A 13,612-nucleotide genomic window follows, 5' to 3' on the forward strand; every position below is an offset into this window, starting at 1 on the left:
TTAATGAGTATCCAATCTAGGATACTATCTTTGTTGTTAGGTTTACTGATCCTAGTAGGGGAGGATATGATCTGAATAAATCCGTATAGATCTACATGGATGGTCAGAGATTCTGAGGAACAAATATTCCAGTCAATGTTGAAGTCTCCTAGAACAATGGTTTCTTAAGGATAGTTACTAGACAGCCAAGAGAGGATATCTTCTAGGGTATTTGCATTATTACCTGGGGGAATGTAGACACAGGCTATGTTAATACTTTTGTTTTTATTAATTTGAAGCTTGGTAATGAGAATTTCAGCATTATCAACACGAGGTGGTTGTGTGGAATCAGAGGTCACATCTAGAGTAGTTTTGTATAGTACAGGTACCCCTCCTCCCTTCCTAGTGGTACGGTCTAACCTTAGTATGTTACATTTACAAGGTACGTTAAGCCTATGAGAATCATTTTGTACCCATGTCAGATACACAGTCAGCCAATTGTGTAGGCAGGTCAGAAAAACAGAATCAGGAGGTGAAGGGGGTTGAAGAACAGATCAAACAACTACAAGAAGATTTTTTAAGGGGCAATGTAAACATGGTCTTTTGGGAATTCAGCTGGAAGAGTTTAGGAAGACATGCAGTTCTATGCAGTAGGCCTTCATTCAAGAAAGCGCAAAATGTTTTAGATACTGGGCCAATGATATTATTAAGATATCCAAAATGGTGGCATACAGATTAAAATAAAATAATAGGGAACTTCAAATTGAAAGTATTAGAACCTCTACTGTGAAGGTGATACATAACCTGCAATTGATTAATTAGGAATTAGCAATTTTTTACAAACAGCTCTACTCTTCCAAGGCCTAAACACAGGATGATACATTTTGGGATTTCTGCAGAGAGTTAGACCTTCTGAAAGTACTTGCAAAGGAACAGGAGACGTTAAACTGCCCAACAGAAACAGCAGAGGTTGAAATGGCAATTAAGGACCTTTATGCAGAGAAAGCCTTAAATCTGCTTAGCATACTGATTGGATTTGCTAATCATAGTTTAAAAATATTTTGTACGAACTTTTTTGGTGCCTATATATATAATTCAGGAATGAAATGAATAAGCTCGGTAACTTGTCTTCATTGGCCACTATTCCACATTTTCCCAAAGAAAGGAAACATTTTTTTTTGGATAATGCCAACAATAACCCAATAACCATCATACAGACAAAGGTAAAGATCTTCTTCTTTCGGCTTTTCCCAGTTAGGGGCCGCCACAGCAGATCACCTGTCCACTCATGATTGTCAGTGGAGTTTTACAGTGTCGAGTTGCCAGCCCGGCCCCCAACCTTCCACAAAAGGCACACATGCACGCACTCATGCCTAGGGCCAATTTAGAGTGTCCAATCCACCTACAACATGTCTTTGGGATGCGAGAGGAAACTGGAGCACCCGGAGCAAACCCACGCGGCCACAGGGAGGATATGCAGACTCCGCACAGAAGGCACCCCAGCACAGACAAAGGTAAAGATACTGGCCAAAATACTGTTTCTACATTGAAAGGCTCCATGCAGCAAGGCTTTACAAAAGAGAGGCAGGGAAGGCCTTATTTTGGTTACACTTTAGGTAAATATTGTGCAAATTTTTAAGGAGAATAATGCACTGAGTCTTGGTTTATATGGGGCATCTGACATGCCAGAATGGGATGTTACAAGGACTTGTTATTGAGGCAAACCTCTTAACTGTCTAAATTTTTGCAGAATGTGCAGATTGTTGCTTCATATTTTTGGTGTGTTCCTCATACAATGTGTGGTTTTCTGGCAAATCACTGGGGATTGAAGTTACTAAATAATGACAGAAATTTGAGTTTCTGACTTTATGTCTTTCAGAAAATACATATTAACACAAAACTAGTTATTCTAGCAACTTTCTAAGTTTATAAGAGCAGTATTTCAAATATGTCCTATTTTAGGACCTCCCCTCCCCCATTATTTTTGCTTTGTCCAGATTTTTTGCACTAAGAGATTTATGAGGTATGTATTGAGGGCCCATTCCAGGTGGTCTGTCAGGTACCCTATCATAACCTTAAAGTACAGGTGTCACAAAATGGGTTTGTCCCCACTTCTACTTGTGTTCGCAATTTAAATTTTAGCATGAAAGTTAAAACAACACAGGCACACATGGGAACTAGACGGCAGTCAGCATGGGTGAATCACTTCTTCATCATTTTCTGATGAAGTGGTGACCTGAGTTAAGAATCTCCCAGGGATTCTGGCGGCGTATAAGTTCCTTGGCCTCAAAGTCTTATTTGTGTACAGGACGTCATCATTCTTTCAGGAAAACTTGGCTAGGCTTAGAAAGACCCCCCCCCCAAATTGTCAGCCTAGAAATAATCTAAGAATCCATAAACCTATGAATTACTAGATTAGTTTAGTTACATATCAGGACTCACAGTAAACAAACAAGAATCTGCCCTTTTACCCCTTAATGATCAAGGCAGGCAACGGTTCAAGTTTCAGACACGGGCAAAGAGCTCAAAGAAAACATGACTTCCATAGGTAGTTAATATAGCAACAACCCACACCTGGGTGTGGGTAATGCTGGACTTACCCATGGTTGGTGTGGCCAAACAAAGACAACCGTGGGTGAGTCCAGCATTACCCACACCCAGACGTGAGTTATTGCTATTATACAATCTCATTATTTAAGAAAAAAATAATTACTTTTCTTAAATAATGGCATTGTATAATGCCTCCTTGCTGCCCTTCTGCAGCTGTCTGGTATTCTGCGGCAGTTCTGATGTACTGCACATGCGTATGCCTACACAGTACATCAGAGCTGTGGGCAAAAGCAACAGAGAGAGCAAGATCTCCGTTGCTTTTTACAAACTGTTTCGCTATGTTAAATGGGTTTAACATAGCAAGACAGCTTTAAAAAAAGCAACGGAGAATCTCCGTTGCTTTTTTTTAAAGCTGTCTCGCTATGTTAAACCCATTTGACATAGCGAGACAGTTTTGAAAAAAAAACAACGAAGAAAGCAAGATCTCCGTTGCGTTTTACAAACTGTCTCGCTATTGTAAAAGGAGTTTAACATAGCGAGACAGCTTTAAAAAAAGCAACAGAGAATCTCCGTTGCTTTTTTTAAAGCTGTCTCGCTATGTTAAACTTGTTTAACATAGCGAGACAGTGTGAAGCAACGGAGATCTTGCGTTCTCCGTTGCTGTAAAAAAAGAGTTTTAGTAATGGAAAAAGTCCAGGCGACCGAACCTTTTTCCATTACTATAACTCTGATTTACAATGTGCACGCTGACCAATCAGCGTGCACGTTTTTGAATATTAATGGAGGGTCATTGTATAATGAGGATGAGGCCCGGGAGACTATTGAGAAGCCTAGCCTAACTTTACAATTGTCCCACAGCATCATCTGGTTAAGTGATTTGCTCAGAGTCAACAAAAGCCAAATAGAGGCTGAGGAAATCACACTCTGAACTACAAGAAGCAACTAATTAACAGCTCAGAACTTTAATACTCTGCACTAACTGGCTCCAGAGATAAAGCTATTAAGTAATTTCAAATGACTTACAGAAGCAAGTGTCAGACCCTTTCTTTCAGATCTGAGTTTTAGGCGTGAAAATTTGGCAGGGCCTACAGATCCCTTTTCTGGTCAGGATTAATATTGTCAAATATGCCAATTACCCAAGTTTGCATTCACAGTCAAACATATTTTACAGTTATGCTTCTCCTCTTGTCTCGCACTTCCCCACTTTGAGTGGCATGATAATCAGCCCTCTGCTAAAATCTCTACAAATAAGTGCAAGCCATCATTTGACAAGACTTTAAAAATGTTCTGCTTATTTTATTTACTTTGTTTGCCTGCGGTGTTCTACACAATCTTCAGAGATGTTTAAAAATTGGGTCTACATCACTACATCGACAGCTAAAAACACCAAACACCCTTACCTCAACACTGATTAAACTAAAGCAGGAAATGTCGAATGGCCAGAACAGCGATTTTTTTTTCCCAGGGGAAAAAAATGCTGGCACAAAAAAAAAAAACAGACAAAATAAAGTGGGGGGGCTTCACCCCCTCCACACCCCCGATGTGGGGGGCTGTAACCCCCACACCACCCCTACTTAAATATACCTACTCTGAGATCACACTACAGTGGAGGAAACTGCAAATTCCCGACAATGGCCCAGTGATTTTTTTCCCTGGGTAAAAAAATTGCTGTTCTGGCCATTCAACATTTCCTGCTTTCGGTTAAGCAATGTTGAGGTAAGGATGTTCAGTGTTTTTAGCTGTCGGTCTTCTGATATAGACCCTAAAAATCTGTCAGTGTTTCCTTTTTAGGTGATTTCATACTTTGTTTTATTTCCCCTAATCACTTTAGAACATGAGTGGACCAGTTTTAAACAAGTTTCAGTCTGTCTCCAACGCTTATCTGTCTGAGCAGATTTTTTTTTATTTGCTGAGGTGATATCATTTTAAATCTTTGCTACCTTCACTGAGATTTATGTTAGTGCTTTTGTTTTAATAGGTGTATGTACAGACCTACTTTTTCTTACCCTTCTAATCTTACGTTAAGTATCAGAAAATCAATTAATTGATCTCAAATTTCTTCTGAGGAGTACTGAATGATTACCTATTACAACTCTAAGAGCGATAACTTTGAGTTCTGAATTTATGAAAAACAGCAGCGAAACTAAAGAAGAACAGCAAATATTGGTAACTGCAATTTTCCTTTAAAGTCATTATTATTATTTTTAAGTTATTTATTTATTTTTATTTTTACCCGTACAACACCCAGCTACTTTTATTTACTAACTCATAAACTACCATACCTCAGAAAAAAGGGGATACCCTAAGACACGTTGATCATGGACTTGGTATGTAAAAGTCTCCATTTTATCATGCTCAGTCAAACAATTCCAGGACTCCAAGTTACGAATCTCAGAATTTAAAACTGCTATTCTACTGAATACTAAATTATACCAAAATCTGGCAATAACTTACCACACTGCATGTTTCCTCTGCGGTCAGATGGGTTTCCTCCAGGCATACCTCTCAACATCTTAGAACAAGAAAACTGGACAAAGCCATAAATAAAACTGGAATGAAGATCCAAAAATAGGGGCAATTTTTAAATATTGCTCTTACAAAATTAGAAAGTTGATAGAATAACAGGTTTTTCATTAGCATGAATTTTCTGAAGGGTATAAAGTCTGCAACTCAAATGTCTGTCATTATTTTCTATCTTCGATCTTTAATGATTTGCCAGTAATTTGTCAGAAAACCACAATTTTATGAAAAATGGACCAAAAACATGAGACAAAAATCTGGACGTTCTGCATAAATCTATACAGTTGAGAGGTATGCCTCCCTCTGGTTTCCTCCCACATTCCAAAGACATACAGTAGGTGAACTGGACACTCTAAATATGTCGTAGATGCGAGTGTGTGTGCGAGTGAGTGGTATGCAAGGGAGCCCGCAGGATTTTTTGCAGGGGGGTGCAAACCCAGAGCCCCACCCACATAGCTCACCCCACCCCCTTCCAACACAGCCCCGCCCAAGACCACCCACCCCAAGCCCCGCCCACACCGCCATTCCAGTGTCCCATTACTTGGCTATTTCTCCCCATTTACTGTAGACACTGTTCAAATGTGTGCATACTGTTTTATGCTTTAGTTCTACAATGATTACAGGCAGTTGGATTTAATTTACAACTTTTATTTCAAACATTATAGCCCAAACACCGAGACTTTTACTAAACCTAAACAAAGCAATAGTCTTACAATGAAAACAGACTTGGCATTAGAGTTTCTCTACTTTTGAAACTCAGTCAATGAAACAGCATTGAAACCCACATTCAAAGAAAATGCATCTGGCCAGTGGCAGGTTATTTACCTTTGAACTGTTTTCAAGCAATAGGTTCCTTGCACAACGTTAGGGTCATGCAAAAGTTATTTGATTTACCTGATTGTATTAATTATAATATATAATTGAATTCTATATCTTGTATTATACAGCAACACTTGTTTTGAGTGTCTCTGCTGAAGTAAAAGTAATCTGAATAATTCCACATTAAAGATATCTGAAACTAATGAAGATGTTGCTAGAAAACTGTATATTTCAGTGTTTCATCTACAAATTCAGTGCCTGCTGCCGTCAAAGAATAAATTGCCTATGTTAAATTAAAAAAATGGTAAGCTGGTATATTGCAATAGAAAATGGATGACAAGCTGAAAAACAGGTTCATAGTTATTAGGCATCTCATCCAAAGGAGGACATCCTGAGGACTGCAGCATACAAATGTATATGCTGTAGGAATAGAACCTCAAGCCTTTACATTAAGATGCAAGTATTCTACTTGTGGTGCAACTAACATAGCTTTAAAGCTTTATACCACAATAGAGATACCAATTGCTAAACAAAACAGTTGCACATAGTAAACAGACTTGGCATGAGCAGCAGTGAACTTACCTTCCCTTAAAACTCACAGTTCCTTGAAAATGCACTTGAAAATTCTACCTGCTAACTCTAGCTTGGGCATTTCACTTTCTCTCTCACAAACATACCACACCCCTCAAGACCTCAACCTTAGTGCAAGAAATCTTGACAAAGCCTAAAATAAATAGGGACAGACTATAAATATGGCTCTCAGAAACTTAGAAAATTGCAAGAGTAGCAGGATTTGTGTTAGTATGCATTTTTCTAAATGACATGACATCTAAAACTGAAATCTCATTTATCAACTTCAATCCTTTTTAGGAGGAATATGGGGCAAAAATCTGGACAGCTGAGGGGTATGCTACCTCCCTCTTATACACACACCAAATAATTCTGGCCAGACTTGAATTAGTTCTGGGAAGGTTGCACTGAACGGCACCGTGCTTGATCTGAAGTGGGTGAAATCCTGGTAGCCAGTGATAAACTGATCTGCAGCTCAGCAATGTGGAGCATTAAAGCATTTTTAGCAGAGCATTGTTTCATCACTACCTATTGTGTTTGCACATAAGCTGTAGTTATTTCAAACATTTGCCTTTTTTGATTACTACAGAGTACATTTACCCACCAGAGCTATTGTGTTTTGACTTCAGTGTGGAGATAGTTGTTGCAGGGCTTGGCTTTTAAGTAAGGTAGCAATGCTTATTTACCATATACCATTAAAGCCACTCAACTACAAGTGTACTAACACACAGACACTGCTATAAGACACTGGTCTCCAATAAAATGTAATGAGCTTTTGAAAATACTGTAATCCTGTCCTTTTATTACAAATACTGTCATATGCATTTCAATACCCAAGGCTTATACATTATCTAGTTATGTAAATATTCTTTGCATGGCAACAATGAAAAGGCTTTCAATGCTGGTAATTCTTTAACAATATGCTTACTAAAGCTTACTTGCATCTTACAATATCCGACAAGCTTACTAAAGCTTACTTGCATCTTACAATCTCAGACAAGCTTACCTGATGTTCATTAAACCATGGCTACTTAAACAGAGCAACAGGGCACTGTGACAGCATGCAGTTCCTGAATAATAAGAAGCATAAATCAACAGTATAAAAATCTGATAGAAAACCAGAACATTTTGCAAAATCAAGGACAGATGAAAAGCCATGGTCATATTTGTGATCTACCTTGGATGGGGGAATACTCTGCACACTTACACTGCATAACTGCTCCTTGCCTTCCTTGGGCACATCCAGAGCCACTACAATGGGGGATGGGGTGCAATAAGTATGTCATAATTTGAAATGTCTCTGGCTGACAGTGATGGCTCTGACACTCATACCTCTCAACTTCAGAGCAAGAAATCTGGACAAAGCCATACATAGAACTAGAAGTGGGACACAGTCCCAAAAATAAGGCCAATTTTTAAATATTGCTCTTATTAACTTAAACAGAACAGGTAGATCTTACATTAGTACAAATTTTCTGAAGGGTATAAAATATGAAACTCAAATGTCTGCCATTATTTTCTAACTTCAATCTTTAATGACTTGCCACTAATTTGCCAGAAAGCCACAATTTTATGAAAAACAGACCAAAATGTAATGCAAAAATACCTGTCAAAAAAGGGACACCTTTTAATATTAACAGTTAACTTGAGCAGCTAACAAAATAAGAGCATCCACATGCATTTCTGAAATAAAGGTAATCTATAACTGATCATTACAGTTATATATAATTGTAAACCCTCCACATTTTCTTCCAAAATTGTCATTTTGGAGGAGGGATTATTAGGGGAGAGCAACATAATTGGGGACAATTGAGATGTTTGGATATTCCTAATCTACAAAGTGATTTGCACGTACCTCTCAACCTCTTAATGCAGGAAATCTGAACAAGGCCAAATATATTGGGGAACATACAAACACTACTAAAAACTGCTCTTTATAAAACTTAGACAGTCTTGCATTAGCATGCATTTTCTGAAGGTTATGACATCTGAAACTCAATGTCTGTCATTTAATGGCTTCATTCCTAAATGATTTGCTAGAAAATCACAAATTTTATGAGGAACAAACCAAAAATAAGCAGCAAATATCTATTCATTCTGCAAAGATATGGACAACTGAGAGGTATAGTTCAACTGGGGCTGTATGTGTTTGCTACCCCTCACAAAATTATGGTCAAATGGAGCCTCCCCTGCAGCCATTCCAATGTCCCATTCCTTGGTTATGTTGCCCCATTTACCATAAACACTAATGTGCATACTGCTTTACTTCTGCGATGATTTAGGATTTCATTTGAAAGTTTTATTTTGCATTTTACAGCACAAACCCTAATACATATCTATTAAAGCAATGCAGTTTCACAATGAAAATAGATTAACATTAAAACTTCTCTGCCCTTTAAACTCACATGCATTGAAACAGCACTGAAAACCACTTTCACAGAAAATACATTTTGCCAATGGCAAATATTAACTCTGGGCTGTCTTCAAAATCATAGGCCCCTCGAACATAACAAACATGCTCTTTGATACACCTTCCTGACTGTATTACATTATATTCCTTGTACAATGCAGTACAGTTGTTAGAGGGCATTTTAAATTTATTGCTTTGAACATTTTCAGTAAACAATGAAACAAAAGCATCCACCAATGACAAAATTGCCCAATTCAGAACATTTCCATCATAAAGTCTACTCAAGTCCACCAGTATCAGTAAAAATACACAATCTCTGAAGTAGTAAAATCCACATTGAAGAAATTTGTAACTAATAAAGAGGTTGCTGCTAGCAAACACTTTATATGTCATTGTTTAATCTACAAATAAAGTGCCTGTTACCCTTGAAGAATAACTTGCCCTTGTTGCATGCAATAAAAAAATGAAAAGCTAGTAATAGCAATAGGAATGGATAGCAAACTGTTAACAGTTCCATAGTTACTAGGTATCTTTGCCAAAAACTGCAGCATCCACCCCTTTACAACACACTACAGCATCAGCAATGCATTTACCTACTGTGAGAGTAGAACCCACAGCCTTCAGCATCTAAAGTAAGTACACTATCTGTTGTGCTATTAACAATGCAAGCAGACTAAACATAAGCAGCACTAAACTTTGCTCCCCTGCAGCTCTCAGCTCCTTGTAAAATCTACTCGACACTCAGCTGTATCTCTGACCTTTGCAGCACAAGAAATCTGGAAAAAGCCAAAATTTATTGGGGGAGGGACAAAAGGCCAAAAACCAGGGACATTTTAAACATTGCTTGTATAATGTTTGAAAGTTGCTAGAATAAAATGCTGCGTTACCACCATACATTTCACTGCCATGTCTTGAACCCAGGGGACTCCGTGAAAAACAGAGCAACATACCACTATGCCAAATCAGCTGTTTTGTGAAAGAGGAAGACTGAAACTTAAATAGCTACCATTTAGTGAATTCAGTTCTCACAATAGCACAGCTGTCAACCTCTTGGCACAAAATACCTGAACAAAGCCAATAACGGGTGACTACAACCACCAAACATTTAGTGAATTCAGTTCTCACCATAGCTCTCAACCTCTTAGCAAATAACACCCAGACAAAGCCAGTAATGGGAGAACATAGCCCCCAAACATATTCAATGAAATCAGTTCTTACCATAGCTCTCAACATTAGCAAAAAAACTGGATGAAGCCAATAAATACCTGAACAAAGCCAATACTGGGTGAATACAGCCCCCAAACATATTCAGTGAATTCAGTTCTTACCATAACTCTCAACCCTAGCACAAAACCTGGATGAAGCCAATAATGGGGGGGGGGATACAGTCCCAAACACAGGGATACATTTCAAATATCCATCTTGTACACTTAGAAATTGCTAGAATAAAAGCTTTTGTTACCATGCACTTTCTGAAGAATATGAAGTCTGATATTGAAATGTGTCCATTTTTAACATTTGTTAACCAGGAAAGTCTGACTTTGAAAAAAAAGCTAATTTTTAGCAGAGGCCCAGGGAGAAACACTCCAGACAGCCAAGAATAAAACTAGAGAACATGTAGCTGTCAGGCAACAAGGACACAAATGCAGAAACCACAGATTTTATGAGGAACAGAAAAGTATGAGGAAAATCCTGCAACATTTTTACAAATGGTGGTGGGTAGGGAATTCAGGCTCTTGCCACTTGGGCCCAAGGTACAGGGTTCAAGCCTTATTCTCTACCCACCACCATGTACACCTGGGGCATTTCACACACACACACACACACACACACACACACTAACCATGTGAAATTATAGCTGCAAATGTGGTAATACATACAATATTTGACTCTGGCGGCCATGATGTCCTTTCCATTCTTACACATCCATGTACAGAACTTCCTCAAATGAAATGGAATCTTTTAATGTGCAACATTTACATAGAATACTGCATATTTTTAATTCAACACATCAAAGCTGTATTAGTGAACATGAATTTGATACACAGCTAGCATTTTATGTGACTTCTGTCCTTAAGAATACTAAAGAGTTGAAACACTTTCTGAAACAGACCAAGCAGGAATGAGAAGAAACCACTAAATGCAGCTCTATTTCTAAGAGTGATATCAGATATATACATATTTCTCACCTGTTTTCTGATGCTTTACTGAACGCTATACTGACTAAATAGTATTGACACATTATGCCCACATCTAATAAAAGAGCTCTTGGGAACAGTAACCTTTCTCCATTTATACAGATATTTTCCAGTAGTTCAGGATCTTGTACAAACATTGAAAATAAAACTAATTGCTTGTAGAAACATCTACCAGCATGGCAGCAAATGAAATTTGTAAGAGATGAGTTTTACTTGAGTGGATATTGGAACTGACAGCTACAAGGAAGATGTAAGCATGAAGTTGTCTTGCACAGCTATTAGCCATAATATAGTTTATTCCATACCTTTGCCTCCAATTATCGTCAGAAATTTGGTTTCTTTCCTAGATCTTAACAACAGAATGTGATGTCACATTAAGATGTTTGTCTCCTACTGTACTTTTCATCTAAAACTCTGCGTCCATTTAGTTCAGTAACCCTGAATAGCATAAAGCAGTTATTGGAAAAATAAATGATTTTTGTACTGTGATGCTAAGCATATCCAAAGCTATCAGTAACAAGTAACAATTTTTCCTTCATTAAGCATCAAAGACAGCAAACACAATTTCTGCTCACATTTTTATATAAACCAATAGTACACTAGGGTTACCACCTGTCCCACTTTGTGAGGGACAGTCCCTCTTTGGCCAGTTGTGCCCTGCAAAAAAAAAATGTAAAAATGGCAAATGTCCTGAGATTTTAGAACAAAACTATTTCCTATATTTTTTGTAATGGTTGCATAAAACAGTTATTCTGAATCTGAAACACCTAAATGTTATAAGAAACAGAATAAGCAACTAAAATGCTACAAGAATAATCTTTTACTTGGGCAAAAAAGTGAAGTTGTGCACTTTGTACTGGCCGTGGGTATGTTTCGGCCTGCAAAATCTGACGTGTGTACCACAAATGTCCCACTTTGGACATTTGAAAAGGTGGCAAGTTGGCAACCCTATAGTACACTGCGCGCGCACACACACACACACACACACACACACACACACACACACAACTCTACCTGAAGTGTCCCATCTTCCGTCTGTTTACTCCCGCGAGTCCCGCTTGCTATTCCGTTTCAGGTCCCAGCCATCTTCCATTCCCGCTCGAATCATCCCGCTTGCAAAGCCATCCTTGTAAACTCCCGCTCACAAACTTCTACATATTCGCGAGAGTGATGATGTCACGCCCGCGACTGGACTGTTAACACACACGGACTTCTTTCTTCTTAAAGAAGAACGCACGTACATAAAAAAAAAAAAAAACTTTTTTTTTAAATTATCTAGTCAGCCGATTCCAGGGGGGTGCAAGTGCACCCCCTTGCACCTGCCTGCGGGCACCCTTGGTGGTATGGATGAACTACCACAGCATAGCTAGCCACCTGACAGTGTAAACCTTGGCTTGAGATGATTGCCACTCTTGAAGTGACACTCTGACCCCATGTGCAAAATGGGAAAAGGGGTTGAGGATGGATGGATGGATTCAATTCTCACAGCCAAACAAAGTCATAGGATGTCATGCATGAAACAAAATGCAGGCTCTGACTCTTTTAAAAACAAGCCAAGCTAACTAATTTATTTGTTTTTTTGAAGAAAAACATTACTTAAGAAAGAAGAAAGAAATGTAACATATTCAACATCATGCAATAAAATGATGAGTGGGACTCAGGGAAGTTTATATCAACATCCAAAGATAATCCAGCAAATTTACCAAAAAAAAAAAAAAAAGTGAACAGTATCTTACCTTTAAGCAGCAGCACTCTCCGGGCATTGCCCGAGCCCGCTGATACCGTCGCCATTGGCAACCATAAATTCCAGCCAAACATGAGATGAAGGGCTGATGTTCATAACGTTGAAGCAGTCGTCGGCGTACAACCTTCAGCTGACCAAGTTTGAGCTTGGTGAAGGTGGTAGGAGATCTACCCATCTGGCATGATTTATTGCATTCTCAGTCTGCAAAAAATGTACAAAAGCAACATGTCAGCCTACAAGAGAACTTTCAATAACCCATGAACTATGCCAACATGTCCACAATCATTTCTCTTTCTACAAGTATTGCACATACTTGCACATATCCTACCTAGCATAGGAATCAAAGATTCAGTTAAAATAAGATTTTGTAAAAAAAATAAATAAATAAAAACAGCCACATTTAAACTGAGTAATAGTCATAACACATATTGCGTACTTAGAGATAATAATTCAATAAAGCCCTAAATTTCTTATTTTTTTAAGAAAAAGAGCCAATGATAACAAAATGATGGAAAAGCTGCATTTTTAAAATCAGACAGAGCTAAAACAGCTAAGACATTTAGAAATGTGTAGATATGTTTGACCTTAAATTCTGAAGACACTAAAATGACATGGTTATTACTTACTGATAGAGGAAATGTATGTTATTTCAGTCTAATGTTTATATAACATTTTGAAAGTAATGTTAACATTATGTCTTATTATTATTATGTCTTGTTATTTGTTAAAGATACACACACACACACACACACACACACACACACACACACACACACACACACACACACACACACACACACATATATATATTTTCTGCCCTGC

At 38.1% G+C, this 13,612-nt stretch overlaps 1 protein-coding gene across 1 annotated transcript in view; it reads right to left on the minus strand.

Annotated features, from left to right (window-relative positions):
- The window catches only part of GDPD4 (glycerophosphodiester phosphodiesterase domain containing 4), a 1,130,252-nt gene that overhangs the window by 776,795 nt on the left and 339,845 nt on the right, over positions 1–13,612 (minus strand). Inside the window, exon 2 of the mRNA XM_044073350.1 lies at positions 12,783–12,991. Coding sequence (XP_043929285.1) covers positions 12,783–12,965 — 183 coding nt within the window. The 5' untranslated portion in view covers positions 12,966–12,991. The remainder of the gene's footprint in view (positions 1–12,782; positions 12,992–13,612) is intronic.

This window comes from Protopterus annectens, chromosome 5.part1, assembly GCF_019279795.1.
Source record: "Protopterus annectens isolate FY-2018-M chromosome 5.part1, PAN1.0, whole genome shotgun sequence".
Lineage (NCBI taxonomy): Eukaryota > Metazoa > Chordata > Ceratodontiformes > Protopteridae > Protopterus > Protopterus annectens.